Source organism: Gobio gobio (assembly GCF_949357685.1).
Source record: "Gobio gobio genome assembly, chromosome: 5".
NCBI lineage: Eukaryota > Metazoa > Chordata > Actinopteri > Cypriniformes > Gobionidae > Gobio > Gobio gobio.
Window position 1 is genome coordinate 59,293,451 of NC_137101.1, and position 27,221 is coordinate 59,320,671.

Consider the following 27,221-nt stretch of genomic DNA (forward strand, 5'->3'; position numbering starts at 1 on the left):
TCCTTATAAAGGTTCAGAAATTCGTGGTTTTTTTTTGTGTAATTTGTCAAGTTTTTTGCCAGGTGGCTTTTTTAATTATATGATGTCATTACGTTGCTGTCTTGACGCCAGCCAATCGCTGCATTGCTGATCGTGGTTTCAAGTATCGATGCATCTGCCCTCTTCAGGGGAAAAAAGAACGCGCAGTGATCTTAGATCATTTAATCCAGATATTTTAATCCAATCCGCAAATTCGTTTGAAGAACCAAATAAGCCAGACATCAGTTATCACGATTAAAAGATCTGGGATCTGTCAAATCATCTTAGATGTATTAAGCGAGGTACGAAGAACGGGCCCCTGAAAAATATGCACATGAAATTAAACTTGTTTAACTCAACCATAACATGTCAGTTACAAACTGTACAGCGTGCAAGATTGTCATTATGTTTATACTTTATACTTTCGTTTTTTGGGGAACTCTCCCTCTGCCATGGCGCTCCAGTTTCTAGATACACTGAACTGATTAATTCTGTTCGGGAGAAGAGATAAAAGGCCGCCCACACTGACAATTGATTGGTTGATTTACCGAAACAGGCCAATCAGGACGCTCTCCGTCTTACATTCGCTTCATTAGGTGCACACCAGCACACACACGCAAGGTCTCTCTCTCTCTCTTTGCCGTGCGCGCATGCACAGTTTGTGTCTCGCATGCGCGCTCTTGCTCGCTCGCTCTAGATTGCGGGAGAATTTAACTAATTTGCGGGCATCAGGGAGCCGCTATAAATATGCGGGAGACTCCCGGAACTTCCGGGAGACTTGAGATGTCTGCATTAACTGTAACAGCTCCGTGTTGCAAGCACCAATCCGGTTCGTTTTTTTTCTATACACAGTACTCACAAAGGTATAACGATCAAGATTAACTTAAAAATTCCCCGGAGTTCTCCTTTAAGTAAAAATATAAGGATTAGTGCATATAGTGCATGAATCATGACATAGTGATATGCACTGCATATATTTAGCAAAAGGCTTTTTTCTATAGCAATTTTTCTAGCTGACTAGTTTGAACATTTAATGATTTTGACGTAAATTTGACGTTACATTACATGATATAGGCAACAGGCTCTTTCCAAGGTCGAAATGATGATTGGGCGATCTGTCAGGCCACATTTATTGCTTGTAGTCTTTCATGATAAAATTCACAAACACGTTAAAAGTGCCATATTAAAGGTGAAAATTAAGTACAAATCTTACTACGATTATGGATGGCTGCACTACAAATAATACGTTCAGGCAGTAACAGAAAACAGCAAAGATTAAAAGATTTTGAGGATTTAAATACATTTTAAAGGAATTAAAAACGAGAATTGTTAACGATTACTTCGTGTCCACACAGGTGTCATGTTTATCTGTTGTAGTTGGGATAGTCCGATAGAGATGAGGACTTTGAAAAAGCCCACAATTTTTTTTTTTTTAATGCATTTCTGACACTGAAAGCTGATCCTCGCTAGCCTGGTTAAAACCAGACCATTCTCAGTAGTGACTGAGTTATGGTCTGGCAAAGCTTCATAGACAAATCATTTCCAAAGGGGCGTCACCAACGGGCGTCGCTCAAATGTCTCTGGGCGCAATTGGATAGACCTAAAACCAATCAGAGCGATGAGGGAGATGACGTATGCAGAGCGACGGAGAAACATCTGAGACTCTGGCCGTTTCTCAATATGCGTTCTTGTCTGTACCACTGTCTATGGTCTGTGCTTGTGTTCTCAAATAGGAAATGTCCCCGGTTTACATTTCAGAAATCTGGTCACCTTACCTAAACCACATATTAATGTTTAATTATTTTTAAAATGTAAACGAAAAGAGGCAGGGTGTTTTATACTTCGTTTTATTATAAATATATAAGATAATGAATGTAGGCCTATCTACGCGTTGCCTGAACCACATGTGTGTGGCTAATATGTGTAAGTTTTTGTTTAGTTTTTTTATGAAATGAGGCAGTGGTGTTTTATGACATATTTTGTACGCAAACTTCTGACTTGCGTGGAGAATGAACTCCCGATGATGGTAATAGTTAATATTAAACATATTATAGCCACACAAAATCACAAATGTAGTGAAGTCAATGCATATTATCTTCAATGCATGTATATAACAAAACGAAATATTCAAAAAACCCGGCCTCTTTTCGTTTACATTAAAAAATATAAACATGTAATATGTGTGCATAATATAGGCTATGATTATCACTGTAATACAATGAGATATGACATAAAACAAAATCCAGTCTCTTTTTGTTAAATGTTAGTTTAATGCGTGATCAATATCCATTTTAAAAGTATAAGTAAAAGGTTTAAGAAGCTATACAATACATAAAGCAATTCAGTCAAAGAAAGTCAGCGCTATGAGACTACAACGATAAAGTTTAATAGCTTACAAATATAAAGTTATGAAACTTCACTTTGCCCTCAGACAAAACGATCTGTCAGGGAACAAATTATAGATTAATGAGAGCAAAGATCAGCCGTTAGATCTACACAAGACGAATCATATCTTCACATCAGAGCCAGCGGCAGACGGCAGAAGGACTGGCCGAGGAAAGGCGCCTCTCGGTGGGGTTTATGAGCAATTGAGCGCCGCTGGTTCACTGGAGCTCACAACTCCAAAAACGGCAGATCAAATTTTCAAAAAGGCGCTCTCTTTATAAATAAACCACAGATTTGAGCTTTAAAAACAACTACATTCTCGCCTGAAAAGGACTTAAAACTATATTTTGTGAAACATTAACACTACCAGAGGGCTCTCGCTAAGACAAGCAAGCTGGTAACTTATTTCAGACTTTTGCCGAATCCAATCGGTAAGACAGCGATAACATCTTTTTTTAGATATGAAGGCTTCTAGTGTTGTTCTTTGCTCTGGTTTTAACGGAATGGGAAAGTTTAAATCGCTTAAAACAGCCGCGATAGCTGATAGTGATGTTCCACTGCTGCATCCATCTTTAGTTTGTAGTCAGTGTACAGAATCTGCTTCACTGTCGCTGCGCTGTCGTCATCGTGTAAAGCCTGCCTCAACGTTTCTGATTGGTGCCTCGATTTCTGGGGTTTAGAAATGGGTTTGAATGGGCTCTTTGCCAGACTACTTGCAGAGCAAATCTAAATTTGCCGGAAGTTGTCTGGGTTTTCCCAGGCTAGATCCTCGCTGTCTCCGTTTGTATTTTGGCGCTCGAACTCCACTGCAACTTTGCTGCGCGTCTTCTCATGTTATTACGTCAACACAACAACAGATGTGATGGGCTACTCATCACAGAACATGCAGGTAAAAAGGCACGCAATTTCTTAATCATAACATGTAAATCGGCAGTAGGGGTGTAACAATATATATCGTTAAACGATATATCGCGATATAAAAATGTGACGATATGTATCGTTGATGGAAACGATGTGATTCGCGATATAGAGTTGTTTTTTTCAAGGCTCAACTTGCTGTAGTCGGCCTATTTATAAGGTATAATTCACCCAACCACACACAGGCCTGTTTATAAATGTACCACAAATGTAAATTCTAATCTAATCTAATCTAGCGATCTCAGCAAATATCACTTGCAAATTAATATTTTTGGTCACAAATGCAACCAGTGGTGGAAAGAGTACTGAAAAAGCATACTCAAGTAAAAGTACTGTTACTTGTCAAAAAATGTAGTGCAAGTAGAGTAAAAGTACCTGTCCTAAATACTACTCAAAGTAGGAGTAAAAAGTAGCCCTTGTAAAAGTACTCATGAGTAGTGAGTATTATGCTCTGAATGTTATTCCACCTTATACCCTGCAAATTAAAAATGTAGCTTACACTTTTATGGAGGATTCTCAGTAAGAACAAAAAAAACATGTGATCAACAGTATTTCAATATTTCTCCAAGTTTTATTTTTGACTGCTCGCACTAAAAATACAGCCATGTAATATTTGAGAAAGCAACCAATAATCTGGTAACATTTATGACAACCAGTCTGTAGAGGTTTTCTTGCGGTTAATTAAAAAAGGCTGCAAAGCGTTGTACATTAACAATTTTATGTTAAAAAAGCAGTTCTTTCTTCTCAAGACGCATTCATTGTACTGCTTTAATTTCAATGGATGTTTTCTCTGTTAAAAGAATAGGCTACACTTCAGAAATCAGAATCGAGTAACTCACCATTTTCACCACTGATTATTTTTGCTTGTAATTAAAAACATAAACCTGATTTAAATATAAATCTGATGTTTTATGAAAGTTATTTGCTATATACATGGACTACAATTTTAAATCGCCATGAGAGAACACATTACATTAAAATATGCACTTGTAATGAGTGTAAAATCAACATTATAATTTTCACTCAAAATCTTTTCTTTATTATTAAAAATTCTGATTCTCTTATTTTCAATATATTTTTTGATTTTCATTGGATTGTCTTTTGATTTAATTATGCTGGTATGTATATTTTTGGAGTTTTATACATGATTTGTAATGAAGTGTACCGCCCCTTTAGGAAACACTTAACTTTGGACGTGTTCTCTCCTCGCTCAGTTGATAAACTAGGCTGAGATGAGGATGTATGTTGGCTCACGGAGCAATTTCACGATTTCAGTCATCATACAGTAACCAGCAACAACCCCCTTTCATAAAGCGTGCTTGTCTCTCACTCTAGGCTGGTCGCGACTCCCTAACGCTATGGTTGATATGACGGGAGTCACACGCGTGACGCATGGAGACAGGACTTATTATTCGCCTTGGCCAATCACATTGACAGGACAAAAAAAAACATAATGTAGTGACTGCATGTTTAGGGAAAATATCGCAGTTCACTTCATAGCGCAGAAAAGTACAGATACAGCACTTCAAATGTACTCAAGTAAAAGTAAAAGTACACTGTTTTTAAACTGTTTTTAAACTACTTAATAAAGTACAATTCCTGAGAAAAACTACTCAATTACGGTAACGAGAGTATTTGTAATTCATTACTTTACACCACTGAATGCAACTGTTTTAGTCGCAATCTGGAGCCCTGCTAATGTTATTTTAGGAATTCATAAATTGTGATGTTCATAAATTGTGATGCCACTTAGAATAAACGGCTTCACTCCAGTATGAACTGTCATGTTACATGAAGTAGAAACATTATGAATGAAACTTACTTGACACTTCTTTAACATTGTAATGAAGAAAATGTGGTTAAATAATGCAGCTGTCAGTACACGTCAGGATTTTCTTGCAATATTATTGCCGCCCGTCATGGGTACAGATAAGTTTCATACATGAGACGCACTTTCAAACCCTGACACACAAGTGGTTGCCGCGGTAACGAACAACAATACCATAACGTGCTATAGTCTAACTTTTATTTGAGGAAATCTGTTTATAATAGGCTATTAGGTTTGAACTTATTGGTCCTGCGCTGCTTATTGATTCAGTTAATTTGAATAAAAATACATTGCATGTATCTGATCTATTTTTAGTGGCATTCAGTATAAGGATTTGACTGTTCATAGTTTAAGTCAGTTGTCTCATTCTCTCTTGCGCTGCTGCTTCGCTAGCATCGGGACTCGGGAGTTAACGCAGTTTGAGCCAGCGGCTCGCATTGATAAGGCTCGGGTCTGTGTCTACAGTAGGGCTGTAATCTCCCAGTCGATTAGTCGATTATTGGTCGATACGTTCTGGCTCGACCAAAATTCTGATTGGTCGATTTTTTGCCGCGTTCATTTCATTAGTTTTTGCCACGTTCATTTCATCAGTTTTGCTGCGCCATCAGTTTTGCTGCGCCGCGTTCATTTAATCAGGTGGAAAGCACTAATTGCTAATCGGGGTGTTTTCAGAGCACCCCTGTTTCACAGGTAACAGTCTGTCTTCAGAACACCCCCATTGTTTTCACTTCTTTTGGATTAGCCCAACCAACTGGCGAAGAGAAGTCTCTCGCCGGTCCTTTGTTTTTCATTCCCCGCTGGCTCAAACGCACGCCCATAGCGGTAAACTTGAGGAACGCCCATCAACACACACATGAGGGGAAGCGTCACAACACCACGCTTCAGTCGTGCCGCAAAAGTGGATCTGTATACTGTCCGTTTTGCCGCGTTCATTTCATCAGTTTTGCCGCGCCGCGTTCACTTCATCAGGTGGAAAGCACTAATTGCTAATGGGGGTGTTTTCAGAGCACCCCTGTTTCACAGGTAACAGACTGTCTTCAAAACACCCCCATTGTTTTCACTTTTGGATTAGCCCAACCCACTGGAGAAGAGAGACAGATTGAAGAAGGCTAGTTTTCTGTAACTTATATTATTTATTTAGTTGTGAGAGCGTTTTTTCTGCTCTTGATCTGGCTTGTTTAATACATATTCATTTTTTATTAAAGTGGACGTGCCTTTTGTGTTTAAGAGTAAAAGCTTTAAGTTAATAGTCTATTCGTGTCTCAGCCGCGAAGCTGAGCTCAGCTCCTGTTCGAGCTGCACAGAGCGGCTGAAATTATACTGTCTGTCAGTTATTATAATACATATGACAAAAACAATTCTCAAAAGTTCTTGTGATGATATCTAGTTGACAATAGTACTATATTTTGGGAAATCATAGGCTATGATATTGCGCAGGTGCACGTGATGCAGCGCTGTCAGAGCTGACAGACTCGTGTGTCAGACTCACTTCAGTCCAAAATAATCAGCTCAAAAACGATTGAATATACTGCAAATAGCCTACTAGTTTATGTTTATTTATAATTCATTTATGCAGACAACAAGGCTACCAAGTACTGCGCACAGTGCGCAGCTAATTAATTTAACTTTTTTTTTCCTAACGTCATTTTTAGTCGATTTTTAGTCGAAAATTTCAGGACTTCAGTCGACCAAGATTTTCTTTGGTTGATTACAGCCCTAGTCTACAGACAATTCACCCTCCTCCACTTCAGGTGAAGGTGGGGGAGAATGACCGCTCTGTTGCAAAGCTACTGGTGTCACTCCAGTCATTCTCCATCTCTGCGACTCGCGAGTCAGACAGCTGTCAATCAATCCGTCACTGCGGGTCTCAGGTGCACGCCCTCCGCTTAGCCCCGCCCTCGGTTCGTCCCCTCTGTCTCCGCTGGGCACTGCCCACTTTTCCTGCATTTTTCAAAAATTGCCAGTGGGTGGAGTTAAGCTCTGAGCTGGGGTTTAGTTACCCTTTAAGAACCCTTTAATTATTTTCATATTATATTATATTATAAAGAATTGAACTGTCCTGGGGGAGATTTTAATAGTATTTCTTGGTAAAGAAGACTACAGTTAACAGCACTGTAAAATGTGCTTAATTTAGTGACTTCTGAATTAACTGTTTTTTATATATTTTTTTAATTTAATATATCCCTAAGTTACATCAATGGTTAAATAAAATAGAAATGACACATTAAAGTTAAAAGTTATAACTGCATGATGAAACCTTCCTGTACAGGTAAAGAATGTTTTTGCTTAGGTGACCAAAATGTCCGCCCAATAGAGAAAAGTTTTGCTCAGCGAGGAAAGAAATTAGAGGGAACATTGGGTGTGTGTAATGGAGGCCAGATAGTAGTTACTGTGCGAGTAAACCTCACTCCTCTGATCTCAAGAGACGCTCTAGCGACTGACACTAGAGGTTGCAGCCTTTAGCCTCCTTGTTAGAGTGTCTGACTCTCATGTCAATAAAACTAAATAAATGTGATTATTATAACATGACATTGATGACAATGTATACAATAGTAACGAACGGCTCAAAAGTCGGACAATTTCTGTTGAGGCGTTGCCATAACGCGTTGCTATGGGTTGCGTGCGTTTTGATTGACTGCTGATTTTCCACTGTTCGGAAACGGCTCTCGAGCCAAATATGGTCCTTTCAGAAAGTGTGTGGCCTTACGGGAAAAAAAGTAAACCAGTATTTTTTTTCATCCATAATCAGAGCTAATGTGTTGAATTACAAATCTATATTTTAAAGTATTACACAATTCACCAATGCCCGTTTGTCATGTATATACACCAACCAATCGTGATCTGGCAAAGCAAGTTCAAATTCCATTGGGCATGTGAAGTGGAGCGGTAATTTTCTGTTCTTATTCATAAATCAGTTGAAAATTACATGGACAGACGAACTAACGTTTCGGGCTTTCGGTACGGTGCGCGCGTGTACCGAACGGTTATGAATGCAATCTATAACAGTTAACAGTCGGCTTGTTTAAAGCGCGGAACACACTTCAATCCGAGTTCCCACACGAACATATTAAGTATTCAGTCCATTTTATCACGAAATTCAAACGATAAATGCCGTTTTAACGCTCTATTATGTGACGTGACAGATTGACGCGTATCAGTTCAACTTCAAGCGGGAGCGCCAGTGAACGCGATCATCTCTTCCTAAAGAAATTAATATCTAAAGGTATGTTGAGGATACATTACAACTTACTGAAACGTATCATTTGTTGTGTAATCGTTCCATCTGTGTTTCAACCGCGGAAAGACAATAAAACAGCTTGTAAACAATGTCAGAATCACATTTACCTCAGAAGTCATTCAGTGTCCACAGCTGTGAGTTCACTAGAGAGATTAACTCTTTCACTGAATACATGCACTATATTAGCCTATATATTCGTTATATTAGCCTATATATATTCATTATATACCACGTAGCCTGTTAGTGATGTCTTGTTTATTTAATGTATGTTTAAATAAACCTGTCATGAAAATTACAGCCACTAAATGATTATATTTCAACAACGAATTGGAGAAAAAATTATAATAATTAGATTTAGATATTAATGCAAAAACTGCCTTATGTGAAGCTTATGAGTGTTGATTATTATATCTAAAAATAAATAGCAAATTAATTTATGCTAATAGTTTGGGCTCTGTTGTTAATCTTTAATACTAATATGTAAGGGCTCCCTATATAGTTTACAGCATTATCTTTAAGAAACTTTTAGTTATAACTGAATTAATTTAAGGACAGACACAATTTTTTTTTTTATTAAACCACTGTTGAATAAAAATTAATAAAAAGCAATTTTGTAAAACTGCTGTACCGAATCCGTACCGAACCATGACTTCAAAACCGAGGTACGTACCGAACCGTCAGTTTTGTGTACCGTTACACCCCTAATATATATATTACATATTGCCCCTTTTTTACATTTGAGCCCTTGCCTCTGAAGAACTCTCTGCACGGCCCTGATCAACATTACTTGTTTGAAGTGTTGGGTTCCAAAATGCCACAATCGCTGTTAAACGTCTATGATGCTGAAGTGTGTAGCTAATATGCTTTGGTCTGAGCACTGTCATTGAACTTACATTCAACTTTGTTGGTTTTATTGTCTCTGGTCTAAACATTCTTAAACTTTAACATTCATCATGATACAGTTTAAAGTTTCATATTACTTTTGTGCCATAGTATATACACTGCTCAAAAAAATAAAGGGAACACTTAAGCAACACATCCTAGATCTGAATGAATGAAATACAGTGGGGCAAAAAAGTATTTAGTCAGCCACCGATTGTGCAAGTTCTCCCACTTAAAAAGATGAGAGAGGCCTGTAATTTTCATCATAGGTACACTTCAACTATGAGAGACAGAATGAGAAAAAAAATCCAGAAAATCACATTGTCTAATTTTTAAAGAATTTATTTGCAAAATATGGTCACCTACAAAAAATATTATTTCTGGCTCTCACAGACCTGTAACAACTTCTTTAAGAGACTCCTCTGTCCTCCACTCGTTATCTGTATTAATGGCACCTGTTTGAACTCGTTATCAGTATAAAAGACACCTGTCCACAACCTCAAACAGTCAGACTCCAAACTCCACTATGGCCAAGACCAAAGAGCTGTCAAAGGACACCAGAAACAAAATTGTACCCTGCACCAGGCTGGGAAGGCTGAATCTGCAATAGGTAGCCTAAGCAGCTTGGTGTGAAGAAATCAACTGTGGGAGCAATTATTAGAAAATTGAAGACATATAAGACCACTGATAATCTCCCTCGATCTGGGGCTCCACGCAAGATCTCACCCCGTGGGGTCAAAATGATCACAAGAACAGTGAGCAAAAATCCCAGAACCACACAGGGGGGCCTAGTGAATGACCTGCAGAGAGCTGGGACCAAAGTAACAAAGGCTACCATCAGTAACACACTACGCCGCCAGGGACTCAAATCCTGCAGTGCCAGACGTGTCCCCCTGCTTAAGCCAGTACATGTCCGGGCCCGTCTGAAGTTTGCTAGAGAGCATTTGGATGATCCAGAAGAGGATTGGGAGAATGTCATATGGTCAGATGAAACCAAAATATAACTTTTTGGTAAAAACTCAACTTGTCGTGTTTGGAGGAGAAAGAATGCTGAGTTGCAGCCAAAGAACACCATACCTACTGTGAAGCATGGGGGTGGAAACATGCTTTGGGGCTGTTTTTTCTGCAAAGGGACCAGGACAACTGATCCGTGTAAAGGAAAGTATGAATGGGGTAGTGCTGGGCGGTATGACCAAAAATGTATATCACTGTATTTTTCTAAACTATATCGGTTTCACGGTATATGATGGTATTTTTTCCCCTATGCATGACCGGGTGTTAATCACATTTTCTACTGATTAAGAGAGGAAATACTGCAGGAGATTGACTAGAATACCCTGTTTTACTGTCATGATGAGTGAATATTGTAGAAAAATTCCACACTAGAGTTAATACAGGTGTGCAAAGCCCCACAAAATGATGCTGTGGAGAGACAACAACCAATAAAACACTGACCTGCAACACTCTCAGAGTCAGACTTACAGACACCTGAATATTAAAAGTTGAGTTGAGGGCACCTTAAGCATTTTAAAAATCTAACCCTACAACAAACTGCCCAAACGAGGAGAAACGCGGATATTTGCAATACATTTAAGAGCACTCTCTGAACGAATGACACACATCATTTAAACACAGAAAGAATAAAGCAGTTACTTTTTGGCCCATTCTTCCTTGAATTGTCAGTTTATTTATTAATTTACATCATTGTCTTTTGTGTAGCAGAATAATCCATCGTGTCAGCACGTTCGTGATCAGACATACGGTTGTATCAGTGTAATCAGTGTATACATTTCATTTTAATAAGACTTGATGAAAAATGCGCGCATACACGCTTCTGGTTCATGTCTAGAGCACTATAGTATATGAAATATGTCCATAAAAAACTTAAAAGCACTCGCTCCGGTCTATATCAGTGCTATATGATATATGTGGTGGGCGTTGTTAAACCCATCACGGCGCTCCGCGCAGAAACCGCTCTCTCTCGCGCGCAGCATGTAGTTTGAATTCTCCACAGTAATCAAGGGCTGAATCCGAAATCGCCCCACTGTAGTTGAATGTGATGACAACAAAATCACACAAAAATAATCAATGAAAATCAAATGTATTAACCCATGGAGGTCTGGATTTGGAGTCACTCAAAATTTAAGTGGAAAAACACACTACAAGCTGATCCAACTTTGATGTAATGTCCTTAAAACGGGTCAAAATGAGGCTCAGTAGTGTATGTGGCCTCCACGTGCCTGTATGACCTCCCTACAACGCCTGGGCATGCTCCTGATGAGGTGGCAGATGGTCTTCTGAGGGTCTTAGACAAGGGATTCTCTTTCCCCGCTGGAGAAGGGGTTTTCCCGGGTCTTTGATTTGCTGAAGGACTGGTCGTGTCTTTTGATCGACGTCTTGGGAAGCCAATCACGTGGCGTGTTGGCGGCTGGCTGGAAGTCTTGTGGGCGTTGTTTGAAGTTGAAGCGCGCTGTTGGAGACTCGTTGAGAATCTTTTGCGGCGAAACTTAACGGAAAGAAAATAAACTTTAAGTAAAAGAAAGGAAAGTGAGAGAAGAGCAGATGGCCTGAATGAAATCGTTGTTTAACCCATTTTCTCTGATCTTGGTCTGCCACGATCGTCTGATCGTCTCCTGGGAGCTCTCCGTTCAGAACTCAACTCTGGTCAACTCTGAACAACTCTGAACTGGATTCTTCGTTCGTGTTCTGAGATTTAACTCAAATATTTGCCCAGCCCCTGGATGGGTTCTGGCCAATTAGGGTTCAGGGGTAACTGTGTCTCCACCCCTTCCATAAAATTGGGTTATCTATAGTAATTTAGTTTCCTGCTCTTAAGCAGGGAGTAAATTTAGACCTAATTTCTTACTATAAGGACATGATCAATTCTATAAAGATTTCATTCAGCTAATCTGTTGGATTATACCAATACGAACACAAAGGTATCAAACACGGTGCCTTTTCATCCACTCATTCAATAGTTTGGGAGTAATATACATGCATAATAGTCATTTGTATCAGTTGTAACACACTAACAAGCTATGTCGAAGGCTATTTGAATGAAAGTCCAATATTCAGTGATTTGATGCACTCCATATGTAACAGTTTCTGTGAGTTTGCTTGGAGTTTTAGCTGTGTCACGTGGAGTTAATTTATCGGTCATTGAAAAGATTGTTTCTCTGTCTTGTGATCACAACGAGTCCTCTGTCCTCTTTGTCTAAGTTTTGGACAAAAGTCCATAGGAAGTCGGTTAATTATTATCTACAACTAGTAGCTCCAGGCAGAATGGAGCCTCCGTGATAGATGGTCGATTTCCTGGGGTCTGGAGCTGAATTTGGGCTTTGTAAAAAGGGATGTTCATTTGATCGAATCATTTGGAAGATTCATTCATCTATATGTCTGCGCCCACAATTGCTACACATGTGAAATTGATTGTCAATCAGTGTTGCTTCCTAAGTGGGCAGTTTGATTTCACAGAAATGTGATTGACTTGGAGTTACATTGTGTTGTTTAAGTGTTCCCTTTATTTTTTTTGAGCAGTGTATTATAGAACATAAAATGCACACCTTTCCTTCCTTCGTATGACATTTGTAATAAAAAGCCTGAATTGGCTGTGTATATGTCATACTGTGAATAAGTCATATCCAATGTGTCACTCGATTTTACATATTTCAGTTTGGCAATATAGTTTATGAAAACCCCAATTGGTAAAATGTGTATAAGTTTATGTAACAATAGCACGTTAAGTAAATTAAGTAAGAATATATGACTTGAACATTTTTGAGATGTGTCCTAAAGAAAGAGAAGGTTTTTGAACAATATTGAGAAGAGGTTCTGAGATTAGTACATATGGCAGGGCTGCAAAACTTAGTTCCTGCAGAGTTTAGTTCCAACCCTGCTCCAACAAATATAAGTGCTTTCACACCAGAGGAACTTTTTTAGTACCCGCTTTACCTGCTTTATGGAGTGTTCTGACTGCAGAAACTGGGAATGATTTTAGCTGGACAAACGTCTTTTGGGGGGACTAAATTAGCTCATATTTCAGAGTAGACTAACCCAGCACACTACACTGCAATACACTGCTTTTCTTACTTGTTTCCAGTCTAAATATCAAAAAATTCTTAATATATATGTGAGTAGAGTGAGTTTTTGCTTAAAACAAGCAAAATGATCTGCCAATGGGAAAATGCATCCTGCATCTGTCCCATACATTTAAACGAAAACCATGTTGCAAAGGCTTGTAGAATGGTTTAAAATATTAAATAAAGTCTCCAGAGTGTAGAAAAAGTGTTTGTTTTTTTATTTTATATAATTGTATGTATTTATGAACTTATTTATTTATTTCTCTCTCCATCTGTGTACAACCATATGTATAATCCTTGGAGAGACCCCATAATCTGGTAGACTAATGACCCCTAGTATTTAAAAGTATTTAGACCTCCTTAAAAGTGTGTAGGTAGGTACATGGACTGCACGGCCCCTGGAGGAGGCCCCAAAGTGTCTGGTGGACTATACTATTTTTGCTAATTTCTGTTAAGGTTCAAAGGTAGCTAGCCCCAAATTTTAATGAGACCTGTGTGTAGTTTTTAAATCCACCCTGAACACTTGAAAGATCAAGAGGTCAGCCTGTCTACCATAGACAGTAAAAATGGGTAAAAAGGTGAAAATGGAAGAGTAATCTTGTGTAATATTATATGATCTAAATTTATTTGTAAGTGTTTTAGTGTCAGGGGTGTAATGAGGTGGGCTATTTTACATAGGGCCGTTTTGGCCATGGTTGTTTTGGGTAGGTTTTAGGGTCCTGTGTAGTGTTGGTCAGTCCAGTGATGGTAAAGAAGGGGCTAAAATGGGTAGGTTTAGGTTAGGGCTGGGCGATATGGCTGAAAACTGTATCACGATATAAGGGTTTCATATCGGTCGATATCGATAATTATTGATATGTTTTATGACCTAGGACCAGGAGAAAAATATTTTTACATTTAAACATTTTTATTTTAAACTTAACCTTCCTCTGATTATAATCCCCTCAGTGATAAAGGCAGAAATGTCAACACAACTATAGAAAACACTCAAATAATTAAAATATAAACAAGTCTAAAATTTCAAATATCTCTTAACATTAAGGTGCAGTGCTTCCATTATTTCTTTGTAACTTTTACCGTTTAGATGCTTTGTCATAAGGCAGTGACTGATGCAGAGTACCTCTCCATGTAGTTTCAAAGGCTAAATCCGAAATTGTCCCTTAGACCCTAAATAGGGCACTATTTGAGGGGACAGCCATTTGTAGTGGTCGAAGGCATGTTTTGTTGATATCGATGACGTGTCTATCGCGATACATATCGTTATCGTTTTATTGACCAGCCCTAGTTTAGGTAATAGAGAGGGGTCAGATGTCTACGTGTTTGTGATGGGTAAGTCTTAGTGCTGAGATGTGTCAGCCATCGAGATTTTGACCAAGATTCACAATGAGTTTCTTTTGTTTCTGTTTTGGACTCTCGTAGATGAACAGTTTAGATGTGTTCTCCAGTGTTGTAGCATGGCCTTGGCTGTAAGGGCCTTCCAGTATATCCAATCACTTTCGACCTGAAATTGTTCAATGAGGAGTGGTGGGATATAACTGGTATTTTTCTTTATGTGAATATTCAAGTGTTCGATCATAATTTGCTCATTGTGTGGTAGTGTTTTAGCAAAATTGATCAGTGGAAAGAACACTCCCGTGTTAGGGAGTCTTTTGGCAACAGCCTTGTGGGCCTTTTGCAGTTCAGTTATAGCCACAATCCTATACATTTGTCGTCAATTGTTAAAGCCAAAGAATTGGATGATCTTCTCAGGCTGTACTGCAATTGTGGCCTTTTCAGTTAGGTTGGCTGCGTGCTGTAGTTTGGCCCCTGGGATGCTGTCGACCTGTAAGGGAGTGAAAAGTTCTGCGCATGATCTACTGACGACACGCAAAATAAATAACACAGCGATCTCGGGAAGCTTTGGCCCTCTCCCAAATGGCACCCTAAACCCTCACGGTCTTCCTCTGAGTCCGCACTTTCACGACATAATCCCGCTTTGACTGCCGGGAAGAAGTCCGCTGCGTAGCTCGCACCAGCGTGGGCTCTGCAGAAGTGTGCATCGAGGGCGCATATCGACCTCAAAGGGGTGAAGTGTGCCATTTGGGACAGGGCCTTTGTTTATGTCAGGGAGTTCCAGGAATGTCACATGGTATATATATGGTCTGTGCTATATATGGACTACATGTGCACGGAACGCCCTCCGGCTGCCATTATGAACTGAAAACACAACACATCAGAGTATCCAGCGCTCATTATGATTACATCTGTGCATTTTGGGGAAGTATTGAATAAATAATACTTATCTGTATAGAAATTTGACACAGACATGTGAGAATCAATCAGTATTTCTCCTCATCTGCACACTTTTGAACTAAAAGCCCTGAGGGATGTTGTTTTGTCGCGAGTCTTCATGACGAGCATGGAGGAGTTTCTTATGAATGAAAGCAGGTGAGGCTCATATTACAATCAAAAGGTACTGACACCGGTTTTCATATTCATAACTCCTGACACATATTAACAAATTACTGCCACTATACAGTCCTTCCAGAAAAATGCTGCTTTTTTTGTGATTGTTGCGGGCGAAAATCCTTGATTATGCGGCACGTTTTCTTAAAAAATGCGATGGAAAATGTGGGATATTTATGCAATTTTATGCAATAAAATTGCGGGAACTTGCAAAAACTGTGTTTTAATGAAAAAGAGAAAAAAAGCACTACATCACAGAAAGTGCTGGGAATATTTAAGTTCTTATCTTGTTTTATTGAAGACCTTAATAAACACATGGCTCAAATTTACAAAACATTGAGTCAAACAAGTTCTGCAGCTTTACAAAAGGAATATGCTACAACTTCTGAAAAAATGAATAAATAACTTCTTGTTTTACAGAGGTAGCTATACAAAACAGACATTTGAGTACTTCCAATTAGGGCTGGGCAATATATTGCATGACATTGTTAGGCGCATCTCATCAGTAAAGCCGGTTCCTTGATAAGTAGTAAATCGCCATCACCTGCTTTCAGATAGAGCGGCATTTACTACACAGAGCCGTAGTTCACTGGCAAGCTGAGCCATATCGCATTAATTATCGCAGGCGATACGTCCGTCGTTGGACACCTGTAAGACCTCCGTTCATCTTCGGAACACAAATGAAGATATTTTAGTTGAAATCCGATGGCTCAGAAAGGCCTCCATTGGCACAATGCACTTTGCACTCTCAAGACCCATAAAAGGTACTAAAGACGTCGTTACAAAGTCCATCTCACTACAGTGGTTCTACAATAACTTTATGAAGTGACGAGAATAGTTTTTGTGCTAAAACCTAAATAACGACTTATATAGTGATAACTGATTTAAAAAAACAGCATCATGAAGCTTCGAAGCGTTATAAATCAGCGATTCGATACATGATTCGCATCACGTGTCAAACTGCTGAAATACGTGACTTTGGCGTTCCAAACCGCTGAATCGACTCACTGATTCATAACGCTTCGAAGCTTCATGATGCTGTTTTTTGAAATCGGTCAACACACCGGGAAACTGCTTTGCGCGGTCTTTTGCTGTTATTTATGTTGGCAAATGGGAATTTGCGTGCTTCATCATGGTTTCACCACGGGGTTTGCAGCTTTTCAATGACGTTCACGTCGGGTAATTACGTCACTTCAAAACGTTCCCATGGCAATAGGGGGAAATGGCGGCTCTTGTGTGAAGTAAACTAATATTTTTAAACTTTCTGCTAATATATATGACTTTTTTGCAACGTAAATGCAGGGATTATGAAATCATGCTAGCCCCGCATATTTTGCACGCGGAAATAGGCAATTTACGCTGTGAAAGTGCGGCGCATTTGAAAAAATGCGGCCCCCGCATAAATATGCAGACTTTGGCTGATTATGCATTAAATCATGCGATCGCATAATCGCGTTTTTCTAGAGGGATTGACTATAAGACTTTGAGAATAAAACAGAAGTAAAAGTGGGTGTGGTCGCATTAGCGGATAATGAAGAGGCTCGCGAACGACTGACATCTCTCTGTTTTCAAACAGATTACATAAACACAGAATATTTGTTTATAGACTATCAGATTAGACATCATTGAGAGAGAGGCTGCAGATCGCGCATCATGTTTGTTTTCTTTATTTTGCAAAAAGCACAACATTTAGTTTTTATTGTGACTGTGGTTGTGGTGTGGTTTTATTGTGACTTTTATACAGATTATAATGATGTATAAAACTTGCCTGAAAGATAAAAAAATGACAGTTATTTGAGTCTCTTTGGCACTGGTAAGAAAAAAAAGCAGCCGACTCGGGGGTTAACTAGGATTAACTTTTATGTCTTTATTCTGCCTTAGACTTGATGCCGTTGAAAGAGGAGAGTCAAGATCTGAATGAGATGGAAGAGAAAGATCAGTACAAGAAACATCATGAAAAATCTTTTAGTTGCTCACAGACTGAAAAAACGTCCTTACAAAAAAGGGCTCAAAAGACAGGGACTATTGGTAATTTCCCCTGCCATCTGTGTGGACTACGTTTCAATAAGCATGGAAACCTTGAGGTCCACATGAGAGTTCACACTGGAAGGAAGCTTTACCCCTGCCAACAGTGTGGAGTAATTTTCAATCAACAAGGAACCCTGAAAGTCCACATGAGAATGCACACAGGAGAGAAGCCTTACACCTGCTCTCAGTGTGGAAAGAGTTTCAGTATCCAAGGAAACCTTAAAGTCCACATGAGAATTCACACTGGAGAGAGTCCTTACACCTGCCAATGGTGTGGAATATGTTTCATTCAGAAAGGAAACCTTAAAAAACACATGAACATTCACACTGGAAAGAAGCCTTTCACATGCCCTCACTGTGGAAAGAGTTTCAATCAAGATGGAAACCTTAAGAAACACATGAAAATTCACACGAAGTAGGAGAGAAGTAGAATAAAGAAAAGTAAACATTTGTACAAGTTGTTCATATGTACAACTGATTTTGCGCCCTTGATGTCGTAAGTGTTTATGTACTCAAATGAAGAGGGGAATTCCAGAAAGCAAGGTTATCTTACCGTCACATATACCCTGACCTCTTGGTTGATTAACCCAAACCTTGCTTACTCAAGGTATGCTGGTTCCAAAAACACGTCCGGGAGTAAGTTCAGCCAACTCAGAGTATGTTCCTGGTTAACTTACAAGACATTCTCAACAGAGCAACGAATCGACGAGTCACAAGTCAATAGGGCACGCATGCACTGAACACCTCTGAAGTAAGCTAATCCTGGATCATGAGCTGTACTGGATGGAGCAGGTTATGTTCAGAGAGTGAGTTGCTATGACTACTTGCATACCCTGAAAGTTACCTCTGTTTTTGGAACCAAAAGTTGAGGTTATCCGTTACTTACTCTAAACCATACCCAGTTATGTCACATAACCTGCTCTCTGGAATGCCCCCTGTTGTGCCAGTTGTCTACATACAGTGTATGCCCTCTCACCAGATATGACTCCTGCAGTGTCAGCACTACTGAGTCGGACGCCAAGTCCTGGACTGTGTGCAATGTCTGTGCTGGAGCCAGTGTACGCTACAACATTAATTATATTTCCACTGTCGGGCCCAAAGCGAGCTTGCTAGGGCCAGTCGTGTTTCCACTGTCACTTCTGGGCTTAATTGGGCCTCATCAGGGTTTCCTCTGGGGGTTTCCCAGGGGTTTTTGGTCCGTTGAATACCTTGGTCCTGTGACTTAAACATATATTGTATCATTGTATATTGTATTTTTCTAGATGTGTAAGCAGCTGGACTTAAAAGCCTTGATTGAGTTGTTTTATGCATTCTTGTGATCGCAAAACATTGAAACACTTGCAACCGAATTAATATGTGTTCTCTTTATATGTGAAAACGTAAATAGCAGACATAGCGAAATCTACATGGATGCAAAAACGTTGATTGGTTAACATTAAAGAAACTGTAAAACAAGAAACAACATGGTCATCTGTGTCTTTAAAGGATTAGTTCACTTTTAAATAAACTTTTGCTGATAATTTACTCACCCCCATGTCATCCAAGATGTCCATGTCTTTCTTTCTGTAGTCGAAAAGAAATTAAGGTTTTGGATGAAAACAGTCCAGGGTTTTTCTCCATATAATGGACTTCAGTGGGCTCCAAACGGTTCAAGGTCCAAATGACTGTTTCAGTGCAGCTTCAAAGGGCTTTAAACGATACCAGATGATGAATAAGGGTCTTATCTAGTGAAACGATCAGTTTCTGCGAGAAACCGAGCAGTATTAATGCTATTATTTTACCTCTTAACAGACGAACACGATTGTCTCTGAGCTCCGCCATATCTTCCGATCTATCTATCCCCCTGTAGTTGGAACACACTCTCCGGTCCCCCTTCTTGAAAAGAGGGACTACCACCCCAGTCTGCCAGTCCAGAGGCACTGTCCCGAACCGCCACGCGATGCTGCAGAGGCGTGTCAGCCAAGACAGCCCCAGAACATCCAGAGACTTGAGGTACTTGAGGATCTCATCCACCCCTGGTGCCTTGCCACCGAGGAGCTTTTTAACTACCTCGATGACTTCAGCCCGGGTGATGGACGAGTCCACCTCTGTGCCCTCAGCCCCTGTTTCCTCAGTGGAAGACATATCGGTGGGATTGAGGAGATCCTCAAAGTATTCCTTCCACCGCCCGACGATATCCCCAGTTGAGGTCAACAGGTGCCCATCTCCACTGTAAACAGTGTTGGTAGGGCACTGCTTCCCCCTCCTGAGGTGTCAACGGTTTGCCAGAATCTCTTCGAGGCCAACCGATAGTCTTTCTCCATGGCCTCACCGAACTCCTCCCAGGCCGTTTTCCTGAAGACTCCTTCTTCAGCTTGACGGCATCCCTTACTTCTGGTGTCCACCACCGGGTTCGTGGATTGCCACCTCGACAGGCACCGGAGACCTTACAGCCACAGCTCCGAGCAGCCGCGTCGACAATGGAGGTGGAGAACATGGTCCACTTGGACTCAATATCTCCAGACTCCCTCGGGATCCGGTCGAAGCTCCGCCAGAGGTGGGAATTGAAGATTTCTCTGACAGGGGGCTTGGCCAAACGTTCCCAACAGACCCTCACAGTACGTTTGGGTCGGCCGAGTCTGTCCAGCTTCCTCCCCCGCCATTGGATCCAACTCACCACCAGGTGGTGATCAGTTGACAGTTCCGCCCCTCTCTTCACCCGAGTGTCCAAGACATATGGCCGAAGGTCTGATGACACGACCACAAAGTCGATCATCGACCTCTGGTCTAGGGTGTCCTGGTGCCACGTGCACTGATTGACACCCTTATGCTTGAACATGGTGTTCGTTATGGACAAGCCGTGGCTAGCACAAAAGTCCAATAACAGAACACCGCTCGGGTTCAGATCAGGGGGGCCGTTCCTCCCAATCACGCCCCTCCAGGTGTCACTGTCACTGCCCACGTGAGCGTTGAAGTCCCACAGTAGACCGATGGAGTCTCCAGTCGGAGCACTTTCCAGCACCCCTCCCAGAGACTCCAAGAGGGCCGGTTACTCCGCACTGCCATTCAGCCCGTAGGCACAAAAGACAGTGACAGACCTATCCCTGACTTGAAGGCGCAGGGAAGCGACCCTCTTGTTCACCAGGGTGAACTCCAACACATGGCTGCTGAGCTGGTGGGCTATAAGCAAGCCCACTCCAGCCCTCCGCCTCTCACCATGGGCAACTCCAGAGTGGTAGAGAGTCCATCCTCTCTCAAGAAGTGTGGTTCCAGAGCCCAAGCTGTGCGTAGAGGTGAGCCCGACTATCTAGTCGGTACCTCTCAACCTCCCGCACAAGCTCCGGCTCCTTCCCCGCCAACGAGGTGACATTCCACGTCCCTAAAGCCAGATTCCATGTCCAGAGATCGGGTTGTCGGGGGCCTCGCCTTCGACTGTCGCCCGATCCACTATGCACCGGTCCCTTATGATCCCTCCTGCAGGTGGTGAGCCCACAGGAGGGCAGCCCCATGTCACTCCTTCGGGCTGAGCCCGGCCGGGCCCCATGGGTGGACGCTGGCCACCAGGCGCTCTCATACGAGCCCCAACCCCGGGCCTGGTTCCAGGGTGGGGCCCCGGCTGCACCATGCAGGGCGACGTCACGGCCCTTGTTTTAACTGTGCTCATAGAGGGTTTATGAACTGTTCTTAGTCTGGCCCATCACCAAGGACCTGTTTGCCTTTGGAGACCTATCAGGGGCATATAGCCCCAGACAACATAGCTCCCAGGATTATTCGGGTACTCAAACCCCTCCACCACGATAAGGTGACAGTTCAAGGAGAGGGGCCGCATTATTCCATCTTAAAAATATATCAAAATTATGACACATGCTTTCAATCCAAAATGCTGAACAGTTAAGGCTAGATTATTGTAATGCTCTACTGGGTGGTTGCCCTGCACGCTTAATAAACAAACTGCAGCTGGTTCAAAACGCAGCAGCTCGAGTTCTTACTAGAACCAGGAAGTATGACCATATTAGCCCAGTTTTGTCAACACTGTACTGGCTCCCTATTAAACATTGCATACATTTTAAAATCTTGCTTATTACTTACAAAGCACTAAATAGTTTAGCTCCCCAGTACTTGAGTGAGCTCCTTACACATTATACTCCATCACATCTACTGCAGTCTCAAAACTCTGGCCAGTTGATAATACAGAGAATATCTAAATCAACTGCAGGCGGTCGATCCTTTCCCTATTGAGCACCTAAACTCTGGAACAATCTTCCTAGCATTGTTCGGGAAGCAGACATACTCTGTCTGCTTACCAAAATCTAGACTAAAAACACATCTCTTTACTATGGCATACACATAGAACATTATCAATTTCTATTTTTCAAATCTGTTACATGAACCGGGAACACTTCCCATTACACCTGATGTACCCGTTGCATCATCAGAAGAATGGCATCTACGTTAATGTTAGTCTCTCTGTTTATACCGAGGTTTAAAGTAGTCAGCCGTATCCAGATCAGATGGTGGACCTGCACCTAGACACAACCACAATGCTTTTTGTTTGGCACACCTGATGTATGGGATCTAGAAAACATGTTATTTTAATGTTTTATGTGTCCAAATGTTTTGATGTCTGTTGATGTCTTTGTGGCATTAAACTGGGATTAACTTTTATGTCATTTTGTTTCCTTAGACCTGATGCCGTTGAAAGAGGAAAGCGAAGAACTGAATGAAATGAAAGAGAAAGATCCATTCAAGACACTTCATGATGTAAAAACTGAAGAACAATCTTTTAGTTGCTCACAGACTGAAAAAACTTCCTCACAAAAAAGGGCTCAAAAGACAGGGACTATCAGTAAATTCTCCTGCCATCTGTGTGGACTAAGATTCAATAAGCATGGAAACCTTGTGGTCCACATGAGAGTTCACACTGGAAGGAAGCTTTACCCCTGCCAACAGTGTGGAAAGAGTTTCGATCAACAAGGAAACCTGAAAGTCCACATGAGAACTCACACTGGAGAGACGCCTTTCACCTGCCATCAGTGTGGAAAGAGTTTCAGTCGAAAAGGAAACCTTAAAGTCCACATGAGAACTCACACTGGAGAGACGCCTTTCACCTGCCATCAGTGTGGAAAGAGTTTCACTCAGAAAGAACATCTCAAATACCACATAAAAATTCACACTAGAGAGAAGAATTGTATCTGCAAATTGTGTGGAATAAGTTTCAGTAAGAAACAAACCCTAAAAAAACACATGAACATTCACACTGTAAAGAAGCCTTACACATGCCCTCAGTGTGGAAATAGTTTCAGTCGAAATGGAAACCTTAAAAAACACATGAGCGTTCACACTGGAGAGAAGTCTTTCAGCTGCCCTCACTGTGGAGACCGTTTCACTCAAGATGGAAACCTCAAAGTCCACATGAGAATTCACACTGGAGAGAAGTCTTTCACCTGCCCTCACTGTGGAGACAGTTTCACTCAATATGGAAACCTTAAAATCCACATGAGAATTCACTCTTCAAATGCAAGTATGCCAGACTGATTTACGTACTAATATGATCATGAGATCACGTTACACACAACTTGTTACAAGAAGATCTGTAAACCCCTCCACCACGATAAGGTGACAGTTCAAGGAGAGGGGCCGCATTATTCCATCTTAAAAATATATCTAAATTATGACACATGCTTTCAATCCAAAATGCTGAACAGTTAAGGCTAGATTATTGTAATGCTCTACTGGGTGGTTGCTCTGCACGCTTAATAAACAAACTGCAGCTGATCCAAAACGCATGCAGCTTGAGTTCTTACTAGAACCAGGAAGTATGACCATATTAGCCCAGTTCTGTCAACACTGCACTGGCTCCCTATTAAACATTGCATACATTTTAAAATCTTGCTTATTACTTACAAAGCACTAAATGGTTTAGCTCCCCAATACTTGAGCGAGCTCTTAACACATTATACTCCATCACGTCCACTGCAGTCTCAAAACTCTGTCCAGTTGGTAAATATCAAAATCAACTGCAGGCAGTCGATCCTTTTCCTATTTAGCACCTAAACTCTGGAACAGTCTTCCTAGCATTGTTACCAAATTCTAGACTAAAATCTCTTTACTATGGCATACACATAGAACATTATCAATTTCTATTTTTCAAATCTGTTACATGAACCGGGAACACTTCCCATTACACCTGATGTACCCATTGCATCATCAGAAGAAGGGCATCTACGCTAATGTTAGTCTCTCTGTTTATACAGAGGTTTAAAGTAGTCAGTCGTATCCAGATCAGATGGTGGACCTGCACCTAGACACAACCACAATGCTTTTTTTTTGGCACACCTGATGTATGGGATCTAGAAAACATGTTATTTTAATGTTTTATCTGTCTAAATGTTTTGATGTCTGATGATTTCTTTGTGGCATTAAACTGGGATTAACTTTTATGTCATTTTGTTTCCTTAGACCTGATTCCGTTGAAAGAGGAGAGCGAAGAACTGAATGAAATGAAAGAGAAAGATCCATTCAAGACACTTCGTGGTGTAAAAACTAAAGAACAATCTTTTAGTTGCTCACAGACTGAAAAAACATCCTCACAAAAAAGGGCTCGAAAGACAGGGACTATCAGTAAATTCTCCTGTCATCTGTGTGGACTAAGATTCAATAAGCATGGAAACCTTGTGGTCCACATGAGAGTTCACACTGGAAGGAAGCTTTACCCCTGCCAACAGTGTAGAAAGAGTTTCGATCAACAAGGAAACCTGAAAGTCCACATGAGAACTCACACTGGAGAGACGCCTTTCACCTGCCATCAGTGTGGAAAGAGTTTCAGTCGAAAAGGAAACCTTAAAGTCCACATGAGAACTCACACTGGAGAGATGCCTTTCACCTGCCATCAGTGTGGAAAGAGTTTCACTCAGAAAGAACATCTCAAATACCACATAAAAAGTCACACTAGAAAGAAGAATTTGACCTACAAATTGTGTGGAATAGGTTTCAGTAAGAAACAAACCCTTGAAAAACACATGAACATTCACACTGTAAAGAAGCCTTACACATGCCCTCAGTGTGGAAATAGTTTCAGTCGAAATGGAAACCTTAAAATCCACATGAGAATTCACTCTTCAAATGCAAGTATGCCAGACTGACTTTACGTACTAATATGATCATGAGATCACGTTACACACAACTTGTTACAAGAAGATCTGTAAGTGATATGAAATGTTTATGTGTGATGAATAGTTTATATTTTAGATTATTTACCATAACCCACTGTAATCCCTTGACTACATGTCATTTTTAAATGTTTATTAACTTGAAAACAAATAAATTACTCCTCTTTAAAACACTGCTTCAGCATCTTTGTGCCTTTGAACCAGCTTACAACTTCACAATACATCAATAAATTAGATTATGATCATTTACTAATGGTTTGTTCATGATTAAACTTTTCTTTAAGATGATGCTAAAAAATGTTGACATCAAGTGATTAGTAATATATCAACTAATAACTTATCAACCAACTAAACTACTACTAATGATCTGTTTGGTTTATTTCTTGATTTACTAGTTTTTTTAAGTCCCCCTGTAGTCTTATCATTGTATCCCTTAAAGGCAGGGTAGGTGATTTACTTAAAAAAAAAATTTGTTATGCTGGTTGAATGTCTCTTCACATCCTGATAGCAATCACTAAGTTAAGTGATCTAAATGTATTTATATCATCTGCGTAGGACCATAAAACGGTCATCCAGTCATAAACCTCATAGGGTGTAGGGTTTAATATGGAGTCAGCCCACCCTTTGCAGCTATAACACCTTCAACTATTCAGGGAACGCTTTCCACAAGGTTTAGGAGTGTGTTTATGGGAATTTTTGACTATTCTTCTAGAAGCGCATTTGTGAGGTCAGGCACTGATGTTGGACGAGAAGGCCTGGCTCGCAGTCTCCGCTCTAATTCATCCCAAAGGTGTTATATCGGGTTGAGGTCAGGACTCTGTGCAGGCCAGTCCAGTTCCTCCACACCAAACTCGCTCATCCATGTCTTTATGGGCCGATACTGGTGCGCAGCATATGCAACCGTTAACGCCCATCTAGAGGTCTGAAGGTGTTCCAACAAAGAGAAACTACGTCCTATGCAAGTCTAAAATACAAGAAAAGAGCAGCAACAAAGAGCCAGGGGAAAATAAAATTTAACCAGAAAAGAAATCGGTCTCACTTTATATTAGGTGGAATTAACTACTATGTACTTAAATCAAAAAATAAGTCAAATGTACTTAGTGTTCATATTTTAGGGACAGGTGTGGTGGTATGGGTAAGTTTAAGGGTAAAGTTAGAGACAGGTGTGGTGCTATGGGTAAGTTTAAGGTGTGGTGGTATGGGTGAGTTTAAAGTTAAAGTTCGGGAAAAGTGTGGTGGTATGGGTAAGTTTAAGGGTAAAGTTAGGGACAGGTGTGGTGGTATGGGTAAGTTTAAGGGTAGGGTTAGGTACAGATGCGGTGGTATGGGTAAGTTTAAGGGTAAAGTTAGGGACAGGTGTGGTGGTACCACTACTACTCTTCTAATAACTTTTGAACCATAAGGGATAGAGACAAAATTCCCTGATTCCTTGCCTCAAGCCAATTCGATTGAAATTATGACGTCCCTATGACGTCATTTTCCGTCATAATAGGCCCAGAATGTGAATGGCATGAAGCGACCTCAGATGCTTCTGACTCCATAAAAGGAGATGGCGGGCGAGTTGGGACAACTCGGCGGGAGCGTAGACCACCTTGTTTGTTGATGTACGCAATGGCCGCAGTGTTGTCCGTACGGACTAGAACGTGCTTGCCTTGTAGCGGCGTTTTGAACCGGCTCAGCACAAGACAAATTGCTAACAACTCCAATCAATTGATATGCCATTGCCTTTGTAGCCCTGTCCACAGACCCGAAACTGCAAGCCCGTTGTACGTGGCACCCCAGCCAGTGAATGAGGCAGCCGTGGAGACAACAGCATGCCTGGACACTTGTTCTAGAGGCACTCCTGCCCGTAGAAATGAAGGGTCCGACCACGGGCTGAAGGTTTGGCGGCACCCCTGTGTTACTGAGACATGGAGGGAGCCGCTGTGCCACGCCCATCTCGGGACTCGGTCGTGTAGCCAGCGTTGAAGCAGTCTCATATGAAGCAATCCGAGCGGCGTTATTGCAGATGCCATATGCCCCAGGAGCCTCTGAAATGTTTCAGTGGTACCGCTGTCCTGCATATGAACGAATTCAAGCAGTTCAACACCGACTGGATGCGCTCCTTGGTGAGGCACGCTGTCAGGGCGACCGAATCCAACTCCATCCTGAGAAAAGAGATCCTCTGCGCGGGGCAGAGTTTGCTTTTCTTCCAGTTGACCCGAAGACCCAACTGGACCGTAGAAACGGTCTGTGTCGAGGGAGAATCGAGA

The 27,221-nt window shown here is 41.0% G+C and overlaps 1 protein-coding gene across 2 annotated transcripts in view; it reads left to right on the forward strand.

The window, feature by feature from the left end:
- Window positions 1-25,136, forward strand: part of LOC307126696 (uncharacterized protein) — a 30,268-nt gene extending 5,132 nt beyond the window's left edge. Inside the window, exons 1-3 of one of the 2 annotated variants that reach the window (XM_079817341.1) lie at window positions 18,178-18,317; window positions 22,485-23,321; window positions 24,260-25,136. In XM_079817341.1, coding sequence (XP_079673467.1) covers window positions 22,490-23,321; window positions 24,260-24,942 — 1,515 coding nt within the window. In that variant the 5' untranslated portion in view covers window positions 18,178-18,317; window positions 22,485-22,489 and the 3' untranslated portion in view covers window positions 24,943-25,136. Of the gene's footprint in view, window positions 1-18,177; window positions 18,318-22,484; window positions 23,322-24,259 lie in introns of those variants that run through there. The other variant, XM_079817340.1, reaches the window with a different exon arrangement.
- Window positions 25,137-27,221: the final 2,085 nt, after the last annotated feature.